The 22925-nt window shown below is 42.9% G+C and overlaps 1 protein-coding gene across 1 annotated transcript in view; it reads right to left on the bottom strand.

The window, feature by feature from the left end:
• The window catches only part of Sycp2l (synaptonemal complex protein 2 like), a 61209-nt gene that overhangs the window by 21083 nt on the left and 17201 nt on the right, over window positions 1-22925 (bottom strand). The window contains exons 10-23 of the mRNA XM_076573626.1: window positions 22254-22396; window positions 19681-19733; window positions 18880-18925; window positions 16772-16864; window positions 16612-16672; window positions 15282-15442; window positions 13075-13153; window positions 12529-12650; window positions 10990-11047; window positions 10814-10892; window positions 7589-7637; window positions 3230-3374; window positions 2653-2702; window positions 495-621 (exon numbers count right to left, since the gene is read on the bottom strand). Of these exons, the coding sequence (XP_076429741.1) occupies window positions 495-621; window positions 2653-2702; window positions 3230-3374; window positions 7589-7637; window positions 10814-10892; window positions 10990-11047; window positions 12529-12650; window positions 13075-13153; window positions 15282-15442; window positions 16612-16672; window positions 16772-16864; window positions 18880-18925; window positions 19681-19733; window positions 22254-22396 (1266 nt within the window). The remainder of the gene's footprint in view (window positions 1-494; window positions 622-2652; window positions 2703-3229; window positions 3375-7588; window positions 7638-10813; window positions 10893-10989; window positions 11048-12528; window positions 12651-13074; window positions 13154-15281; window positions 15443-16611; window positions 16673-16771; window positions 16865-18879; window positions 18926-19680; window positions 19734-22253; window positions 22397-22925) is intronic.

Here is a 22925-nt window from a genome sequence, read left to right as displayed (position 1 = left end):
AATCGTTTACTACCAGTCCTTAAGGCTGCAGTGACCCTTCCTGCTGGGCGCCATGTGAGTTCCCCTGCCTGTAAGAGGAGCCCCAGATTCTCAGGTACAAGCCGAGCTCAAGTAACAAAGCAAAGTCAAAACACAGCCTCTTCCTCCCTCCGCTAATGGAAACAGCAAATGGAAAAATGGTCACACCATCACTTGTTCAGATTGAGCCGGGGACAGAGCTTAATGGGTGAAGATCCTTTCTGTCTGACTGAGGACTTGAGTTCAGTCCCCCAACCCACGTGGAAGGAGGAAGCCAATTCCTGCAAGTTGTCCTCTGAGCGCCACATGGATACTGTCATACACACACACACACACACACACACACACACACACACACACACACACACACACACCACAAATGCTCAGATAATTTTACAGAGTAAAAAATCATTTTCTTTTAGACAATTATCCCCAAATACAATTTCTATAGTATAAACTAACTGAAAATCAAGTACCTATTTTTTGTGTAGATGCCTCAGGAGTTAAAATCACAGAAGTGCTTTGTAGTTTGGTTTCAGAAAAGTTTGGAAGAATGGTATCATTTTGCCTGGAGATGCCTTTCCAAACTGGTGTTAGCTCAGCCTAAAATATAATAGTCTTGTTAAATGCTAATATTTGTAACACTCAAAAACAACAATAAAAAACTCCCATGATATTTTCAACCTCCTTTAAGAAGACTGAGTATTGGATTTGCGGCATCAAACAATAACAAACACTAACACTCTAACATCCTCCAACTGGAAGAACACTGAAGTAAAATCTTAACTAACATCTCCAGCCTAGTGGTCCTAAAGGTGTGGTCCAGGTCAGACAACCAGCAACAGAGGAATTCAACAAAATGCACATCTTCAACTCTCACCTACAAGTCGCTCAATCAGAAGCTTGGGGCAGGGCCCAGCACCTCCCAAGCCATCCTGGTCACTCTGCTGGCTTTAAGTGGGGGTTGACAAGCTGCTAGTTCCTATAAATAAGTGCACAGGAGGCCCATTCACTTCCAATCTAAGGCAGTTTTCTGACTAGGCAGGCAGAGATGGTAAGCTCTGTCGTGTGCATCTATGGTTCAAAGAACACAATCTTCTCTTCCCCTTAACAGAAAATATTTTCTTTTTTCTTTAAAGATTTATTTATTTATTATGTATACAGAAGAGGGCGCCAGATCTCATTACAGATGGCTGTGAGCCACCATGTGGGTGCTGGGAATTGAACTCAGGACCTCTGGAAGAGCAGTCGGTGCTCTTAACCTCTGAGCCATCTGTGCAGCCCACCAGAAAATATTTTCTAACCCTTGTCTCAAATTACTTCCTTGTAATCTGACACAGAGAGTGGAATACCAGCCTGACATCCTCACTGAAAAACCAGCATAGATGTTTTGCTCATTTCATAGTTTAAATTTATCAGGTGTGAGTCTGTGGTGCTTCTTTGAGCTTAATTAAAACCAAAGTTGTCTTTACTTGAATTATCTTCTTTTGGCCCCTTTATAATTAATAACTCCTCATTCTAGGCTGAACTATTCAACAAAAAATTAAAGACAGCTGTCCATATCCACAGATTTTTTTTCCCATCCACAAATTCAACAAACCATGAATCAAAAATATTCAGGAAAATGATATGACTATACCAAATATAAATGGACCATTTTCTGGTTATTACCCTTTAAATAATACAGCACAGCAACTATGTGCGAAGCATTACATTGCATTGGGAATGGTGATTTCAAGTCTACAAGAAGGAGGCACAGGTCATCATAAGTAAATACTGTACTGCTTTAGGAAGTACATGATCATCTACATATTTTGGTATCCAAGCAGAGTACTGGAACCAGCCGCCCCAGACACCAAGGGACAAGTGTACTTACCCTGACTCATAGGTTTAGTCTATTTTCTTGTTTAAAGAATAAAACAGGTGGAGTTGGGCTGGAGTACTAATGGCGTCCTATTTCTGCAAACGCAGGGAAGTATCCTCGGCATCCCAGCAGCTACTCTTTATTAAACTATGATGAAGTGCTGTAGTGTGTGTGTGTGTGTGTGTGTGTGTGTGTGTGTGTGTGTGTGTGTGTGTGTGTGTGTGTGATTTGACAAGAAACAAAAAACAACTGCTAAGGGAAGGAAGTCATCCAGCTAATAAGGTGAACCACTTCCTTTGCAGGGCACTGGTGTTCATATTCCTAAGTCCTTTGATATAAAACAAGGATAAAGGAAGAGAAATTGGGAATTTTATAACTTTACGGATAAAAATCATATGAACCTGAAGGTGTTTCAACCTTCAGGTGCAAATGCTGAAATTGTTAAAAATCTTTGAACATGATTTTAAAATCATCTCAGAAAACTGAAAAGTAAAGTAGAATTACATTGACATGTTCATTTTGAAGTGGAAATTCAAGAGCATGCATTTGTGGGAAATCAAGACAACAAAGGTGTTTAAGTAAAGATCCTTTAGCACCATTCAGGATGACCAGAAAAGACCCTAAATCTATCTGAGAAGCATACCAAATATTTAGACATCCATGATCTTTATATTAGACTACGTACCAGGAGACCCCTGGGTTGTTATTCTCACAGTTCTAAAGAAAGTGATACAGTTAGACCCACAAGGCAACCAATGAGGTGCTCTTACCTGATATTTCTCCCCACCTCTGCCACCACTGACAGGGGAAAGTGGTAGGACTGAAAAGTGAAAGTGAGCACACGGTGGGCATGTCTCCTTATAAGATGTAGACACACCCACCCCCAGTCATACGTGAGTACACTATGAGTTTCAGCTAATGGAGGCAATCTGGAGCCTTTTCTAGTCAATCAGCCTCATTCACCTTGACCCCTGCCCTGGCCATCACCCTCATACTTTGGTTTCACTGAACAAATGACTCCACTTCTCAGTTCTTCAAATCCTGTTTCCCAAGAGTTGGCTCAAGACCTACCCACTTCTTACAGAAGATGGTTCCAGCTTATGCCAGATTCCTCCTGCCTGGTTGCCCACTGTTTTTCCATACCTCATATTTCAACTGTAGGCTGACCCCACACTGTATTTCATGAGCAAACATTCTACCTTTGCAGGTGTTACAGGAAAGGATGTCCCCAAGGCCACATATGTCCCTGGTACCTTCCTCCCCCGCTTCCCCATCACATACTGAAGCATAAGTACCCACTGACTTAACTGAGAAGTAGCCCACAAGAACATAAGCAAACTAGCTTACTCCTTAGAGACCTGACTCTTGGCTTCCTCCCGTGGGAATATGTTCGTAGGGATTTCCGTTTGTAATTCTGGGTCCAAGATCGTTCACTGGTGCTTGAACTTGAATCTTCATTACTCTCAGAGAAGTGATGTTTCCTATAATTAAACTTTTCAAAAACAGATGACAATTGAGAACACCAAAAGTGGGCATTAGCACCACCTGGTATACAATTAAACACGTCACCACACGCACCATCTACCTACAATTAAAACACGTCCTCCCTCCCTCTCATTCTCCCTCTCATTCTCCCTCTCATTCTCCCTCTCATTCTCCCTCTCATTCTCCCTCTCATTCTCCCTCTCATTCTCCCTCTCATTCTCCCTCTCATTCTCCCTCTCATTCTCCCTCTCATTCTCCCTCTCATTCTCCCTCTCATTCTCCCTCTCATTCTCCCTCTCATTCTCCCTCTCATTCTCCCTCTCATTCTCCCTCTCATTCTCCCTCTCATTCTCCCTCTCATTCTCCCTCTCATTCTCCCTCTCATTCTCCCTCTCCCCTCCCCCTCCCCCTCCCCCTCCCCCTCCCTCTCTCTCTCTCTCTCACACACACACACACACACACACACACACACACACACACTATGATTTGTCTTTGAATAAACACCTCTTGCTAGAAGATTAGGGTCTCTTCCACAATAATAAGGTACAGAATTAAGCAGGAAGAAAAGGAGCTCATCCAGGAGTCAATTACCATGAGAAGTGCTGTGTAAAAGGATGACAATTCTCTCTAGTAGAGTATTTGGAACTGGAAAGGAATTGGTAACTGTCCCAAAGCAGCGGCATGCTAATATTACACCAATATCACAACTTCAAGCACAGATCGACATAACAAAAACCAAGTGAAAACCCTCTTCCCCATGACTGGGATGGAGCTCCATGGCCGAGTGCCTTTCTAACATATATAGCCCCAAGTTTTACCCACAATGAGGCAAAAGGAGGCAGGGGGATGGATGTCTTTGCAAAACAAACATTTTTGTTTTATTTTATAAGTGCTGAAAGCAAACAAAAACAGCATTTGTTTAAGCTTAAAGCATCTTGAAATTAAGCCTAGGCTATCGTCAGTTAGAAATGTAAGAGCAGCTACCAGAGTTCTAGAGGGTGAACAAGAGATTCAACAAGCTGCTAGACACAGACCCATCTGAAAGGAGAATCAGCTCCACAGCTGTCGCTAATTTAGGATCAGACCAATCTCAATCCCGGTTGTAATGCCACGACCATAACATGTAAGGTTATGGTCAGCTTGAATTCATGTTTTACAAACCAAATTCATCCTTCTTTAAAATGTTCATCAGGTCAGCATTTTGCATTAAAAGCACTTCTCACTTCCTTTTAAATTGACAAATATTGCACATATTTATTGTATACAAACATTTTTATATACCTGTACCTTATGAAATAGTCAAATCAATCTAATGAGTCCATGCGTTACTTCACCTGCATAATTTTAATAGCGAGAACACCTTGACACTATTTTCATAGTACTGTCATGTGTAAAACACTATTGCCTATAGTCACTGCATATACCATGTATCTCTTGAACCTCCTGTCTAACTAAAATTTGTGTCCTCAGACCCCCACCTCCTCCACCCTCCCAACCCCTAGTAACCATCATTTTCCTCTCTGCTTCTACGCATTCAACTATTTCAGATTCACATGCAGTGAAATTCCTTTTGTGCCTGGCTCATTTCACCTGTCCTCTGTATTTACCCATGTTCTCAAAAATGACCTGATTTCCCTCTTTTGAAATGCTGAAGAGTCTCGACTGTGCATATAGACTATACCTCCTTGTACAAGTCAGCTCCTTCTAGACACAACGTACAGAGAAGGTAATTCCTGGAAGAAACTGGCAGCCAGCCTTATTTACATATTACTCTTTACTTAGGGAAAAAACGACAGTTGGAAAACAATCTCCCCTACACATGCACACGAGTGTAGACAGACAGACAGACAGACAGACAGACACACACACACACACATTCCAGCTTTGATCAAGAGCTTTTCAACCTAGTAGCTCACAGAGAACGAGCAACCCTTCATCTAAAGCATCCAATTTAAAAAGCCACTCAGCAAGGCTGACCCAGCTTGGATTTTACAACAAAGGGTATTGGAAATTATTTACAAAAACGTGGAAATGACTTACAAAAATGGTTCTTACGTTTGACTACACACAAGAAATCATTGGGGGTTGGCGATTACTACAGTTTGGGTTCCAAACATTCCCCCAAGGGCTCCTGCACTGAAGGTTTGCTGCCCTCTCTGGGCGCTGCTGGAAGTGATGCAGCCTTGGGGCCACAGAGTCTGGTTAAGGAAGCGACTTCCCTGCAGGTGCCTTTGAAGGGGACAGTGGCACCCTTCCTATTCCCCCTTCTTGCTTCCAAGGGTGCCCATGGGAGGAGGTGAGACCATCTCCTCCCACAGGCACCCTTGCCAGGACTTACCACGCCACCACAGGCCAAGTCAACAGGCCAGGGAGTGACAGACTGAAGTTTCTGACACCATGAACTGTTGGAACGCGGACCAGGATGGAGTTGTGTGAGGACAAATCTCACTGCTTGTGAGAACACTCCAAGAAAACAAGAGTCTTGTGACCTCGGTTTCTTTAAAGCATGGAGTTGTTCTTGGAATGTGTTCCCAAGCTTCCCCAGGTGTAGCAGATAAGAGTGAGTTTACTTCATATTACTCATTACTGTTTGCTGTTGTATTAATTAAATGTTTAGACGGTCCTTTCTATGTCTCTATGGAAAAACGTTCTTTGGGGGTGTTTTCGTTTGTTTTTGTTTTTTGCCATGTGTGGCTTGTCCTTGTGATTGTATATAGCTTGAACTCATGAGAACTTTACTTGCAGAACCTTTCTTATCCCTCAGAGGAGAAATGGTCTCAGGCTTTGAATAGTTAACTATTGCATGAGACTTTAGTCTGCCTCATTTATTGGCTCCATTTTCCCAGGTCGCATCCTAGAGCAGCGACCATGAACCAGACAGAACTTCCCTCCTCACAGCTGATTTTCGCAGTCTGTTACAAAAACAAAAACTCAATTCTGGGTTTTTTTTTTTAATCCCCAATGCTTGGCTGTGTTCTGTTTCAATATTTCCCAAGCAGGGTCCTGGACTTCCTTGTTGTCTACAGACCCCAGGTAGGAACCCTCTGAGTCTCAGGGGCCAAGGGTAAGTAAGAATGGCTGTGGGAGAAAGCCAGGAAAAGCCAGGACACATTTGTTGGCAGCTCATGATCTCAGTTTAGAAAATCCTTTCTTTTCAGTATTCATTTCTGGGATTTTTAAAAATACACTGAGACTTCAGGCTTGGGGTACTGTGCTTTCCCAGGTGAGAGGCCACTAGCCGAGGCTCACTGGGTGATGGCCATTCGTCTTCTGAAGACAGAAAACCATGTCTGTAAACACCGAGTCAGAAACATTTCATTTTGTCTTTGTTCTTCGATAGTTTTGAGACACAGTCTCACTCTGTAGCCCAAGCTGGCCTTGAACTCATAGAAATCCTCCTGCCTCAGCCTCCCATATGCTGGGATCACAGGTGTGAGCCACCTCATCTGGTCCATTTCAGTTCTTTAACAGGTCAAATTCCACTAAAGGTAAGTCTCAGTGTACAGTGTATCTATTTACTAGTCTTTTTTTTTTTTCTTTTTTAAAGCAAGAATGAATTTTAGGCTCTGGGTCCAATTTAACTTAACAGGTTAGGGGGTTGAAATAGGACCACCCATGTGTCCTTTTGATAGATTTCTTTGGCTTTCCATGTTCATCGCCCTAGAAATGCCCATTTATACCCAATGTGCCTCTTGGGGCCACAGCCAGAGAAAGAACCTATCATCTCTCATCTACCATGAGACAAGGAGAAGGTTTGTGGACATGCACTACTGTACAAAAGACTGGCTGAAAGGATTTGGTTTTAAAACTTCCATGACCTAGTTACCAGCAAACAGGATTTACCATGAAGTTCTAGTTTTTTTCATTGATCTCATTCATCTATCTAACTGGATGAGGCAGGTGGCTGCAGATTTACCTTGCCACAGTAAAAAACTACAGCATATAATGAACAACAACAACAAAAAAAAAACAGAAAAATAAGTAACTGTACATACCAGTAGATTTGTATTGCTATTTTCTATCATTCTTTGTCTGAGAGTCTACCTACTATTTGCAATTTCAAATGTAAAATCAGTGTTATTTCAATCATTTCTTGTCCAGTGAACTTGAGAAAACAAATTGAGACAACAAGAAGCAGGGTTATGGCAATTTTGAAGACGATGTGCACATGGCAGACATTTGGGAAGTCTTGCCTTAAAACAATAGAAACTCCCACATTACCGGCATCCTTCTGTCTTGTTCTCCGTCCCTCTCAAAGGCAGAATCATCCCTAAAATAAAATATATCACATTAACAGGCAGATACCACCTCCTTCACCCTCCTCCTCACTGCAAAGGTTTGGCTTCTTGATCATGGATGTTGTCCATGCGATATAATCAGTTCTGCATATAAAACGTACCTTACAACCTCTTCCATAGACTGTCTGGAAGGGGGCTACTGCTATTCCAAAGAGAATGAACCTTTGTGGAGTGCTTCATCTCTCAGATATAAGAGGAAAGGGCAGGGTGGGATTGGCAGGTAGCCTGCCAGCACAGGTGATACTCAAAAATGGGATAACCCAAGCCTGGTTCCACCCAAGACTTTTAAACAAAAGCTGTCCCTGGTGTTTGGTAATGCTGAGTATCAGTATCAATTGGTCACTTGCACGTCTTCTGTGGAGAGATGTTACCTGTTCTTTAATCTGTTTTTTTTTTAATTGAGTTTTATAAGTTCCTTGTCTATGCTTAACAGTGAGTAAGTAACCTCTTGTCAAATATCCAGGCTATTAGCATAAGTAGCTGCAGGGTGCCTGGGACTTGTGTGGACTGTTGGTGGGCAGCTTCTATGGGAAATAATATGATGCAACAGAAAAAAAGTTAAAGATAGAACTACACTATGATTTTTGCAATCTCGCTTTTAGGTTTATATCCAAAGGAATTAAGAAATCTGACACTGATATGCAAGTTCGCTATTCCAAATCTGAAAACCCCAAATGTCAAAGCCCAAAACATCCTGAGTTCGAACAAGATGGTGCAAGTAGACAACTCCACCTTTGCCCTTGTGTGACAGGTCAGGAGAGCTGCAGGTGTGCTGAAACACCAGCTAAAGTCAACATTGTCCCACGGCATCAGGCATGTCAAGGACAAATGATGTTTATGTTTAGATTTGGGTCTCACTCCCAAGATATCTCATTATATATACACACAAATATTCCAAAGTCTAAACCCCAAAAACTTCTTGCCCCAGGTCTTTGGATCAGGGACACTCATCTTTACCAAAATATGTTCATCCACTCATCCACTGATGAACATTTGAATTGTTCCTATTTGATGTTCAAGTTGCTGTGAACATCTGCACACATTCCCTTTGTGGACACAGGCTGACAGACATCTTGGGAAATACACAAGATTGGAACAAATGGACCAGAGGATAGGTTTATATTCGATGCTTTGAAACTACCACCAGGCATGAGAGTCCTGCCCTCTCCATTCCGTCATCAAGTACAGACAGCATTTCTAAGGCAGCTGCCATCCTGACGATGCTCAACGCATCTTGCTGTCACCTGACGTCCTCTAGGAACCGGTGGCACGAAGCAGCTCTCATGCTCTTTGGCTGCCTTGCAGGTTTTTCTTTGGGACAGAGCTTGTTTAAATCTTTGGCCTCTATTTGCATTGGTTTGTATCTTTACCACTGAAATTTTTAACAAGGCCAGAAGCAAATATTTACAAATATTTTCAATAAGGCCGTGGCTGGTCTTGTCTTTTCTATCAATGATTTTCAACAAGGACAAAGGCTTGCTTTATCGTGACGAAGTCTAGTTTATCAGTTCAGTTTTTTACAGGCTGTTTTTGGTTTGATATCTTCAAAACTGCCCCATGCAAAGTCACGTATTTGTTCCACATAAGTTTTATATATATATATGCCTATGACCCACTTTTAGTTAATTTTTATACAGTGAAAAGATTGGGAGGTCATTTGTTTTTCTTGCATAATACATTGTTATTTTCACATTGTTTATAGAAAACCCTGTCTTTCTCCACTGAACCACCTCTGCATTTTCATCATATCCCAACAATCCACATACCTGAACCCCTTTGACTCCCAGCTAGTATATTTCCATATCTGTATGGCAACATCACCCTGTCTTAGTTAAGGAAGTTTCTAGTAAGTTTGGAGAGCAGATAGTATGAAAGCCCTCTCTCTTTGCTCCTTTTTGAAAACCTGTTTCAATATCCCAGGATCTTTAAGTTTCCACAAGGATGTGACAAATGGCTCACCAGTTTCTTTTTAAGCCTGTGGATATTCAAACTGGGGGTTATAATAAATACTTAGATTGACTTGAGCAGAACTGACATCTTGGTATTCAATTGTCCCTCTGATGAGCACAGTATCTCTCCATCTACTTAATCTTTCTCTCTCACTGTGTTCTGGAGTAGTCCTTTTACAGTTGTGTCTTAAGTACCCTGAAAATTAATCCCTACGTATATCATGTCCTAATGCTGTTGCAAACGGTTCTGCTTTGTGTTTCAATCAGAAAAAGCCCGTGTTTTGTGTGCTGATCTTGTGTTTAATCTAAAAATTCAGCAGAAAAAATATGTAGCTGAAGACAATTCTGAAGGTATGCAAGCAGGGGCCTGCACGGTATGAGAGTTTGCCAACACAGCTTCAATTATTCTATAGAAAACTTCACGTGGAGTTTAGATGGGAAAGTCCGGGTTAGGAAAAAGGGAAAACTCTAAAGTGCCCCCACATAGTGCTCATAATGAGCAATCATCTGTGTGACTCTGTAGTTTCACAATAGCCAAGATGGGGAATCAGCCTAAATGTTCACCAAGAGATGAACAGATAAAGAAAATATGGTATATATACACACGAGAATACTGCTCAGCCACCAAGAATAAAATCCTGAAATTCCCAACATGGGTGACACTGGAGGACATTCCACTAAGTGAAATAAACTAGGGGGACAAAGACAAGAACTGCATGACCTCACGGTCATGTGGGATCCACACACGCCAACCTATAGAGGGGAAGATAAAATGGTGGTCACCAGGATCTAAGTGAGAGGGTGTGATGGGGTACAATTGGTCCATAATTACAGCTAGACATGAGGAATGACCCTGGTGTTGGCCTCACATTGAGGTGACTAAGTCAACAACACTGTAGATTCCATTTCAAAATGACAAGAGGCTCCCAAATGCTCTCACTACACAGAGATGATGAATGTTTAAGATGGATGTGTTCTGTTCATTGATCGTTACACAGTTGGTACTTGTATGGAAAAAAAAAAAACCTATCTCCCATAAACATTGCAATTACTATGCTGATACATATACGGATATATCACAATGTCTCCATAAACATGCAACTTACTACAGATACAGACAGGCTTGGAAACATTAATGTGTACAATTACTATGACCATTAAAAAACAAGATAAATATGTGAAAAATGAAAACCACTTACTTTGTATCATTTACTTTAGAAGCCCGAGTTTGAATTGATGGTTCTTGCATATCTGAAGGATACTCGTGTTTTGAGGTAACTTCTAAGGACCGAAAGTTAAAAACAAAATGATGGTAAGCATCTTGGGCAAACACTTAAACAGATCACTCAGTGATGGTGGAGAAGACTCTCTGTACCTTGTTTGGGGTTAGGTGATTTTGGTTTTTCAGGCGAATGGTCTTCTGTATGTGTTTGCTACAAGAAAAAAAAAAAGTCACTATGGTATCAGGGAAGCCTCAGTCTTCAGCCTTTGGGACCTGCTCCACCTCTGAAGAACAGCTGAACACAACTTGGTTCCCAACGACTCTGTTGTTCCACAACTATCACTTCCAAATCACAAACAAGGACTTGCCCCTATCAAAGATGACCATGGTGCGTTACGGGTCCAGAGGAAGCACTGCAAGGATGTCTCCAGGAGTTTCAGAACTAGGGGCGAGGGTTCAACTTCCCAAGACACCAGAGCAGTAACATGAAGAGGTGACAGTTTACCTGGAAGACTAATCTCTAGCTGTTAAACATGAAAATCCTGACATTATCGGTCACACACCTCCGTGGCGTGTGTTCACATAAGGAAATGAGGAATAAATGCTTAAATAAGCCAAGAGGGTGCTCTGTAATATTAATTTTTAAACTCACACATAAAACTGCACATGTGTGATGTATTATGTAAGATTTTGTTCCATTGTCTGCATTGTAAAAACTTGACAAGTCAAGTTAAGCATATATATGTCCTCAAACATTTATCATTTCTTTATAGTGAAACTACCCCAAATTCTTTCTTCTGGCATCATTATTACACAGTCAGCCTGCTATGAAACAGCATACCAGTCCTTCTTGCCCCAGCCGATCTATAACTTTGTGCCTATTTTTAAATTCTAAGAAGGCTAGACCTAAGAGCTAGATGTCACCTCCTGTGCTGGCTAGTTTTACGTCAACTTGACACAAGCTAGAATCATCTGAGAGGGGGGAACCTGATGGGGGAAATGTCTCCATAAGATCAGGCTATAGGCAAGCCTGTAGGGTATTTTCTTAATTAGTGATTGATAAGGAAGTGTCCAGCCCATTGAGGGTGGTGCCATCCTGTGCTGGTAGTCCTAGATTCTATAAGAAAGCAGACTGAGCAAGCCACGATGAGCAAACAGATATGGAGCATCCCTCCATGGCCTTTGTATCAGCTCCTACTTCTGGGTTCCTGTCCTGTGTGAGTTCCTGCTCTGACTTCCTTCAATGATGAGCACTGATGTGGAAGTGTAAGTCAAATCAACCCTTTCCTCCCCAATTTGCTTTGGTCATGGTGTTTCATCACAGCAGTAGAAACCCTAACTAGGACACCTTGATTGGTGGATACCAAGCCCCAAGCACAGCAGTATGAGTCAGCACATCCATATGCCCCCAGCTAGAGAGGGAAACCACCTCTGGTCCTCAGCATGAGGCTCCTTCCCTACATTAAGTTGCAGGCATTTTTTCTCCAGATCCTAAATAAGGGTACAAGGCAGGCATTTCATGGGAGAGCCATGATTAACAAACAAATATAATACTAAATACATAAGCTCAGGGATGAATGCAATCTGAAGAGGGAGACAGATAAATTAATGGCAGACAGCTGTTGAAAAGAAAACGGGCTAGCATTCAAGAGAGGAAGTGCTTGTCGATCCTGCGGGCCACAGATTCCCAGCCTTCTTTTCCCAGCTCCCTTTACTCACAGCAGGCTCTGACTGAACATTAAAGCTGCGGGTTATTAGGCAACGGTCTTCAGCATCCACGGGCTCTGGCAGGATTGTAGATTCTTCTGTATGCTCTATATTCAGTAAGAAAAAGAACATTTAAACAATAACCTCCATGGGCCAAGCTGGCACTCGATCCTTACTCTCCAGGCAAGCATGGCTCTGGTATATCGCCACCTTGTGGTGAGATCTGGTAGTGAACTTATGCCTCAAATCTCAAATCCAAAGCTTGAAATTGAAATTCAAGAGAAGAGGCTTTGTGCCAGCAGGGAGGGCCAGGCAGAGTCCCACCTGCCTCCACCCCAGCATCTGTTCTTCTTGGTCATGTCCAGATGTGTCCCCAAAGAGGACATTAGCAGATGGAGTAGAAGCTTCAAGGCTATGATCGTCTCTTCATAGGATGCTATGGTCATGCTCAGGGTGTGTGGACCTCTTCCAAGGTACCCTCATGCTTCCACAGGGAATTTCAAATCAAAATTCTGCCACCTCCCAGCATACCTGTTTCTCTTTTGTGGCTACTAGGAATATCACCATCTTCTTTTTCAAGGCCAGGGGAGACTTTTATCAAAACAGGAGTCTGAAATGAAAGCCAAGGCCACATAACTTTTCAAAGCAGTAACCTTAAAAAAACATACACACACAAGTTTTAAAGCTGAGCCCCCAGCACGTGAATAAATTAGGGAGCCATCTTCTTTTACGCGTTGCTCTTTCTGGCTTACAATCCCCTATACCCACCCCTTCCCTCAACCACCGCCTTCCAGGACCATCTCTGGCTCTCATTTTGCTTTATTCTTAGTCACACTCTCATGGACTTACACATCAGTCATCTCTCATGGCTTGAATGCACTCTTCAAATTTTGCAGGTTAGAAACTGTCTCCCCAGTACAGTAGTTCTGAGAGTTTGACCTTTAGGAGCTAAGGCTGGGCCTGTAGGCGGGACTTCAAGGCCTCTGCATGGGGCGGGGGCGGCTGTGAGACCTCCCTCTGTTCTGGGTTCATGCTGTCCTAAACTCTGGGGTGACTTTTAATCCATGCTTCCCTCAGGGATGTGGCTCTCTCTCTCAGCGTGAGTCTGCAGTGAGCACACCCAATCATCTGATCTTCCCGTTCCCCCTTTCCTCACAGGGGCTTCCTACTCGGGAACTGTGGCTCTGTCCCATGCAGACTCCAGTTCTCTACACAAAACCATCTTATCCACACTGGGAAATGTGGAGATGTGCGCGATTTCCATGGTCCTCCCAAGTAAAGGCAAACAGCATACGGGGCCAATTTGTCGTGGAACATTATAGAGGAGGCTTTTCCCTAAGTGGTTAGCACTCCTTGTCTCTCAGCCCCACCCCTTGTGCAGGACCTGGGGAACCTCACCTCACCGCCCCCCCTTGTACAGGACCTTGGGAACCCTCACCCCCCCCCACTTGTACAGGACCTTGGGAACCCTCACCTCACCCCCCCCCACCCACCTTGTGCAGGACCTGGGGACCCTTACCTCACCCCGCCCCTTATACAGGACCTTGGGGACCCTCACCTCACACACACACCCCCGCCCCATCTTGTGCGGGACCTTGGGAACTGTCTCAAGGAGCACTTTATCACTCTAAGATGTTCTAATATATAGCTCAAAACAAAAGGAAGCCAGCCAAGACTCTCCCTCATCTTGTCTCTTCCCTCCCTGACCTCTCCATTCGTCCCTTTTGTCTGTTACTGTATGTCCTTTTGTTACCAATGTCGCTGTCTCCCTGACTTCTGTGATGAAAAAAAAAAAAACACCCTTATGTGTATGCAGGAAAAAGTGGGTCAGGAGGGGGACTGCAGAATCCCAGGGCAGGTGCAGGGCATTTCTATCAGAAAAGACCAGTACAGAGTGGGAAAACCTCCGCTGAACCCCCCAGGGCCAGGAGGAAGGGTCAAGAAGCCTGGCAGCTCTCCTCAGGAGTTCAGGAAGGATGTGATGATACCCCAGACAAGCTGCATGCCACCGTCCACACGAGATGCAACAATGCATTCAAGGCAGGAAGAACTTCTGTGTCCTACATGTTTAAGACCATGGCGCACAAGGGAGAGTTGGGATTAGAACTTGGAGCTCTTAGGTCTTCTGCTTGACCAAGGGATACATCAAAGCCCAACATGGAGGCTGAAGAGGTGTGAAAACACATTTTTAAATAATCAAAGGGAATGAAGCTAGGCATGTTAGCACAGGCCTTTAATCCCAGCACTTGGGAGGCAGAGAGGCAAGTGGATCTCCATGAGTGGTCTACAGGGTGAGTTCCAGGACAGCCAGGGCAACATAGAGAAACCCTTTCTCTCTCTCTCTCTCTCTCTCTCTCTCTCTCTCTCTCTCTCTCTCTCTCTCTCTCTCTCTCTCTCTCTTCTCTCTCTTTTTTTTGGTTTTTTCGAGGCAGGGTTTCTCTGTGTAGCTTTGCGCCTTTCCTGGAACTCACTCTGTAGACCAGGCTGGCCTTGAACTCACAGAGATCCGCCTGCCTCTGCCTCCTGAGTACTGGGATTAAAGGCGTGTGCCACCACCACCCGGCGAGAAACCCTTTCTCAAAAATACCAAACACACACACACACACACACACACACACACACACACACACAGAGAGAGAGAGAGAGAGAGAGAGAGAGAGAGACAGAGACAGAGAGACAGAGAGACAGAGAGACAGAGAGAGACAGAGAGAGACAGAGAGAGACAGAGATAGAGAAACAGAGAGAGCTGCCACCTGTTTTTCTTCTCCCAAAGCTCGAACAGAAGCTTCTGATATGCCGAGTTGCCTATCAAAGTGGATTTCTATTGTCTTGGCTTCTTTCTTACTGATAATAATCGACTCTTTCAGGTAAACAACCAACATCTTCATCCTATCATTTTCTGACAAAAAAAAAAAATGTGTTATATCAGTGTAATGAAAGCTCTTGTCAACTGTTCAGAATTTTCTGCAATGAGAAGATAAGGTCATACTAAATAGAAATGACTTCAGAATTTTTATTCACATTTACAGAAACGTGTGACTTAGAGGCCGATTATTTGAAGGATCTTGTTTTACTGGTAAGGAAATAAATGTCATACTACTCCATGTTTTTGTGAGAGAATTTTTGTTATACAACAGGTATTTTCATTTTCAATATGCTACCGGCAAATGAACAGTCAATTTTTAAAACTGAAAATAACTTAGACCAAAATTAAAATTCAGTCTCCAGGAAAAAAAACCATGACAAGCACAAACTAGGTAGAAGCTAGAGAGAACAGAAAGGTCATGAAGAAGCAGGTAAACCTGAGAGCCAAGTACCTACCAAAGGCAAAAGAAAGAGGAAAAAGAGGGGCCAACTGGTTGTCAGTCAACCAATTGGTTGACCAACTCCACCTGGGTGGTCAAGATGGCAGCCCACTTGAAACCATTGGCTAACCCAAACTACCAATGCCTGTTAGTACAGCACCCACATCAGACTGTAAAGATTTAACACAGAACACAAGAAGATACAACATAAAAAAAATACACAGCACAACCATTTTTATATCAATTATGTGTTAATATCTTTCAGAGTCAGTTCAATTGCAAATTGAAACTAATCATGACTTAATTTAGCTAGTAGAAAATTTCAAGTCCCGCCCCCTGGTGGTCTAGGGGTTAGGATTTGGCATTCTGACCACCTCAGACTGGGTTCAGTTCCCAGTCAGGGAAGCCTCTCTTTTGATTCTTGAAAGATAGCTCAAAGGTCAAGAGCTCATTCTATTCTTCCAAAGGACCCCAGTTCGGTTCCCAGCACCCACATCACAAACACCTATAACTCCAGCTCCAGGAGATCTGATACTCTTTTTTGGCCTCTGTGGGCACCCATATACACGCATGTATTCCTGGACATAGACAGACATGAATGTATCAATAAAAATAATAAATCTTTAAATAAAGAAAAAAATTAGAAAAGAGGATGCCAAATAAGAACATGATCAAAATCTGCTCTAGAATTAACTGAATACTGTAACATCAACAGAAGCAACACCGGAAGCCCCGAGGGAAGGTGTTTATATCACTGTCTTACCCATTATGCTGAACTTGGCCACTGCCTCCTTCACAAGTTGTACGGGCTCCCACAGAGCACTCTTGAAAAGAGACAGGGTGGAAGTCACGAATGGGCAATAGTATTTATACAAAGAATTCCTAAATGCTTAGGGCTGCTGGGATGAGTGAATTTTAGTTACCTCTCTATTATCTATGTAAAAAGTCACGCTTTGGCTTCCTAGGTTGAAATCAATCCAAAATTCCTCTAATTTTTCGTCAGCTGGCTTTCTCATCTGTGGGAGAATTTCAGCAGAAGTTATAAGGAATCTCATGTCAAAGGGTGCAATTTAAATGGCTAACATCCTGAAACAGAACTACCGGCAGCTCTTATTACAGAATCCTGTGCAAATCAGAAAGCGGGTCTTGGTCTCACGCTCCATTCCTGGGAAGATCCCATCATCATCAGCATATTTAATAGATACTTAAATGTGTCACATGACTCTACCCACACTATTTTTTTCTTGGTGAAAATCATGGGGGGAGGGGGAACCTGTTTTGTGCTAAAAGAGTAGTAAACCACACTGAATAGAGATGGAAACTTCTAGCAAAAGAGATACCATGAGGAAACACATGGGACTTTGGTGTCCAGCTTACCGTCAGTTAGAAAACAGCTAATACTGGAGATCAAATTCTTTTTGTTTTTATCATTACATAATACATACTTAGAGGGAAAACTGAGGATTCAAACAATGTAGTGTTCTAGAAAGAGTAAATGCCTTCTCTGCCCAACTCCCCACATGCATCTGTCCAGAGGCTCCACTAACAATGCCTTTAATCCACCCCAGAGGCTTTCCAGACAAATGTCAGGGAGTCCAGGCTGAGCACCACTCATCTGAAATACTTAGACCAGAGTGATTCTGCTTTTGAATGGCTGCATGTATATAAGTCACCTTGGGGAGTGGACTCATTCAGATCGCAAACAAACCGACTCTCACCTCCTGAAGGGAGTTTTATCCAATAGCCCAAGTATACTCGTACTTTACCCGTGTCTTGCATGAAGACAGGTGTGGGATGTTTTAAGTTTGTTTCACATCATAGTGTGTGCTTTCACGTGCATGAGTGCATGTCATGGCATATATGTGGAGGTCAGAGGACAACTTGCAGGAGCCAGTTTGCTCCTACCATGCATGACTTGGGGACTGAACTCGGGTCATTGGGCTTGGCACAAGTTCCTTTATCCTATAAGCCATTGTCATGGGGCATTGGATTTCTCCTTTTGTGTGCATATGTGTTTGGGGGTGTGTGTGTGGATGTGCATGTGTGCCGGTATGCATGTGTGCAGAAGCCAGATGGCAACCATGGGTGTTGAGCCTCGAGTGCCCTCCACCTTTCTATTTTTCAGACAGGATTCTGGCCCAGATTTCTCTAAGTTCTATCTGGCTGGCCAGTGAGTCCAGAGAGCCTCCTGTCTCCTCCTCCCCAGGCCTGGAATTACAAGTGGGGGTACTGCCACTCCTAGCTGCTAAAAAAAAAGATTATTGCTAATGATTAAATCTTCATGCATGTAACTTTTCAAGTTTGATACCATGGAGCACTCAGTAGGTCAGGGACTTTGGAGCATTTTAGACTTTGGGCATCAGGGTGCTCAACCTTATGCATAATGCCTTTATTCCCTCAACAGTGGCTCAAACACCAGACCTACTGTGCTATAACCCACTTTTCTAGTGATTGGGGTTCTTTGGACATTTTTCCTTTCCGTCAGCAGCTACAGAGCTGCACAGAGGTTTTCCCCTCAACACTGACACTAAAAGCCAGTGAATGGCTCAAGTATAAGAGCTGAGATTTAAGCAGCTGAGAGCTGGAAGCCCTGGCAAGCAAGTAATGAAATCCTCAGGCAGGCAGAGGAGGAGGAGGACATGACAGGGAAGCATCTAGCCATCAAATTCAGCTGTGGACAGAAGGAACTTTGGGCGTATGTATTGTAAGTTAAAAGCTCAGCCCCAGAAGCCGTGAAGGGGTCTCTGAACCCACGACAATGAAATGATTGAAGACATTCAAGAAATCTCAAGTGAGTCATGGTTCTAGGTAAATTCGTGTACTTCACCTGGAAGTTGTGATGCTACTTGTTGTAGCCCTTGTACTTCCTTCTAGAAACCACAGGAGATGGGAAAAGAAACTAGTTAGCCTCAGACTCCAGTGTATAAGGTAGAATGGAAGCCCAGAGGTTGCCACCACCGTGTTTGAGCTGCAGTGGCACACGGTTCAGAAAGGTCACTGTGCCAATGGGCCTTGTGCTGTAGAGACCTACCTCCTGAGCATCAGCAAAAGCAGCTAAGCACGGGAATGAGTAGACCCTGCAAAACACCTCACAATTAAAAATCAAAATGAGCTGCAAATGTCTTATAATGAGTTTCCACAACCATGGCATGCTGGAAAGTTCCCTATACACAGGCTATGAGAGGGCTACAGCTCTGCAAACAGAGATCCACTGTGGGTAGATTTCAACTCTCCAGCAGGCAGTTTATAAGTCAAGTTGGTTAGTACTCATTTCAGAAAAATTACTTGGTTCAAATCCTAAAGAACAGAGTGAATTTAGCAAAGACTGTCTCATCAAAGACTTCCCTGTCTGTGATATGCCTATCCTTGGGCACCTTTAGTCTTTTCAAAATGATTCTTCAAGAAATCCAGGAACTCTTAGGATTAGAGAGATGGATCAATGGTTGAGAGCACTTGCTGCTCTTGCAGAGGACCTGGGTTCAGTTCCCAACACCCACATTGTGGCTCACAACTGTTTAGAACTCCAGTTCCAGATCTGACACCCTCCGGACACACATCTGCTATACATACAGAGGTAGAACACTCATGCACATAAAATAAATAAATTTGAAAAAAAAATAACACACACCCATGTCAGCCTCTTGAGTACTAAGATTACAAGTGTGAGCCATTACACCAGGCTCTCCCTAAATTTCTAGTCTGTCTAGTTCTATCAGTAAAATCTTGATCCTATATTCTCTTAGAATTAAAAAGATCCTAGATATTCTTTTAAAATATCAGTCAATATCACATTATAGCTAGTCAATAAGATAATCCCAAAGACACATGTTACCTTCTCCTGTCACCGAGTCTGTTATTCAGGAAATTGAGAAACTGCCGACAGTCCTAAAATAAGTGACACAGGTCTTAAATTTCAAAGCACTCTATCTTGATTGCCTTCCTAAGAACCCTAAGTCTTCACAAGGATTCACTGCTTTATGTTAACAATGCTCTGTGCCCCGGGAGAAGGCTGAAGGTGTGCCGTCTCATTCCCTCAGCATCGCCTTCTCAGCTGAGAAGCACTCAGGGCTCACAAGTCAAATATGTGATAGATTCATTTGGGCAAAAGAGCAAGAAAAATAGATCTCCCTAATAGTTAGGGTCCAGTATTTGACTAACCAATCTAGCATGTATTTCCCTAACACCTGCCTAGCTCGGCTATACAACCTATTAACTTTGGGTGGATTCATGTGGACATACTTCCCATGCCTCTCCTTTGTAGGGCATCTATGCCATATACTCCAAGAGCAAGACCTACCTCTAGAATTCTCCTAAGCAACAGTCACTGAGGCACTGAATATACTGCCCTGACTTTTTAAGGACAAAGAGACTTGGGTCCAGATTTATCTTCATTCTTGTTTCCAAGGACTGGCTGTTGTAGTCAAATGTTTCTCACACTTCAAATCTATATTTGGCCCTAAATAGACATGAGCAGCATAAGGCTTTCCTCTAAAATCAATTCTACAGAGAAAATGATGGACTGGGAGGCAGTTGGACAGATGACTTTGGAAACAAGATAATTATTCTATTTTTATTATCTGTAGAAGCAGATAAGGGAGCATCTGATCACCCACATCATCCCAGGCATTCTCGATTTCTCTCCATAAATTCTGCTTGTGCTAGCTAGTTTATGTCAAGTTGACATAAGCTAAAGTCATCTGAAGTCGTCTTAGACAAGGGGCCCTCCATTAAGAAATTGCCTCCATAAGACCCATCAAAATTTCAGTTTGTCTACTGGCTCAGGTTCTTCTAAAGACACCCTGTATTTATCTTCCCACATATCACCCAGATATGTTTGCAGGCAAGCCTGTAGGGCATTTTCTTAACAAATGATTGATGTGGGAGGACCCAGCCCAGTGTGGGTGGTGCCACCCCTGGACTAGTGGTACTAGGTGCTAGAAGAAGGTAGGCTGAGTAAACCTTGAGGAGCAAGTCAGTAAGCAGCACCCCTCCATGGTCTCTGCATTAGCTTCTGCCTCCAGGTTCCTGCCTAGTTTGAGGTCCTGCCTTGGCTCCCCTCAATGGGCTGTGAATTCAGGATATGTAAGCCAAATAAACCCTTCCTTTCCTGCCCAAGTTACTTTGGGTCATGGTATTTCATCACAGCAATAGTAACCCTAAGAAATTCCTCATTTTAAAGTGGAACTTATTCCTACTTTGTAGTTGAAATGCTAAGACTTCCCTCGTCCATGACCTTGTCTAAATTTATGCAAACATCACCTAAATCAGGCAAGTGGGACTCTAATTTGAGGTAAAACTCAAACTCAAGTTGGCCAAAAGAGCCTGGAGCCATGATCTTTTCATTTAGAACATACGTCATCCTGGCTACACCTCTTCTGTGCATATGGCAGCCTTAGAATCTAAGATACACAATATAGAGACTCAAATGTAGTACAATGTGAATCATTAATAATCCTGACTACACAGAGATGTTGATTAGAAGGCCTCATTTAAATGAACCTTTAAGATGAATTGTACCCTTTCCTGAGACTCTAACCCTGATTTAAAGATATTTTGAAAGGAATAAAGAAAATACATTAGCAACTGTAGGAGAAGGCAGGTACACAATAAAGCTGAAAGCCTTCTTTGTGCCCCTTAGGAACAATCATAGTAAGCTAAGACTTCACAACACACACACACACACACACACACACACACACAAAACCACCACAAATCTCTGTGCTTCCGAACTGCAGCTGTTGGATGGCACACAGCCGAACCATGCTTTGGTCCTCACCACGAGAACACAAATGCCAATGCCAGCCACCTACCATGGTTATAGCTTCTCTCTTCAAGGCTCCAATTCTCTGCTCTTCCTTCTCCAATTGGATCCCTACTCTTCAAGGGCCATTCAAAGTCTCTACCTGCTCCCAAATGTTTCCATTGCCTGGATGGACCCATCAAATTCCCAGTGTCTCCTTAACCAGTTCCCTCTAAGGAAGCTCTATAAGTGTCTTCTCACGTGGTGCCCAGATATTTTGTTTATGCCACCTTCAAACTGTTTCTCTGACATGGGGGAACAGAAAGTTAAGGTTTGCAATCCAATCATACTTTAAGCAGTGAGGGGCTGGGGAAATGGCTCAGCAGTTAAGAACATGTACTGCTTTTGCAGATCATCCTACAGTGGTCCCCAGGTCCTCTGTCAGGCAACTCACAACTGCCTGAACTCCAGATCCGTCTTCTGGCTTCCAACAGCACTTGCGACTGTTCAACACACACATTCCTTCACATATATACACACATAATGAAATTGTTTTCAACCTTAAGAAAATTAAGTCTTTCCCTAAACCTAAACTCCAGGAAAGTTCTGAGAGGACCCTCACCACATACTGACTGAGCAGAGTCTCTTAGGACCAGAATTCTCACCGTCTCAAATTCCCGGTTCTTAATTTCTTGGAAAGCTTCAGCCAGGACAGCATCATCAAACCACTGAAGAGCAAGTTCATTCCTCAGTGTGCCAGTGGTCAGTCTACACAACGCCTCAGCTAGAGCAACCTGCTGGCTATAATCTAGAGATTCAAAACATAGCAGACATGGTCAGTTCCGGGCACAAAGTGACAGAAAATAAGACATTTTAAAGTCACCATTTGGTCCAGTGCTAAGGCACTCGGGGAAATGCAACAAGATGCATTTAGAGTCATTATGACCATCCAAAGTATACTGAAGGATTGCTAGGGGGAAATAAGAATAGGCTATTTCTGAGTGTTGGGAATATTGGTCAATGGTACAATATTTGCCTAGTATGTACAAGGTGCTGAGCTCACTCCCTAGTAATGTGAAAAAAACATATGTGTGTTTACATATAGTTTTAGGTTTTATATTTAAAGCATATTAAAATATCAACTCAGATCAAATAGCCTTAAAATAGTTCTACAACAAAAAAAAAATCTCATTAAAGTTACAGTATTTTTACTGCAGTTACACTACCTGCTCAAATGTTAAATAATTCTTTTTTTTTTTTTTTTTGTCCTATTGTAGCTCAGCATGGACTCATATTCACTACACAGCCAAGGGTAACCATGAACTCCTGAATCTTCT

Source organism: Peromyscus maniculatus, chromosome 5, assembly GCF_049852395.1.
Source record: "Peromyscus maniculatus bairdii isolate BWxNUB_F1_BW_parent chromosome 5, HU_Pman_BW_mat_3.1, whole genome shotgun sequence".
NCBI lineage: Eukaryota > Metazoa > Chordata > Mammalia > Rodentia > Cricetidae > Peromyscus > Peromyscus maniculatus.
The sequence above is the reverse complement of the archived record's forward strand: the minus strand, read 5'-3'. Positions and strand labels throughout refer to the sequence as shown.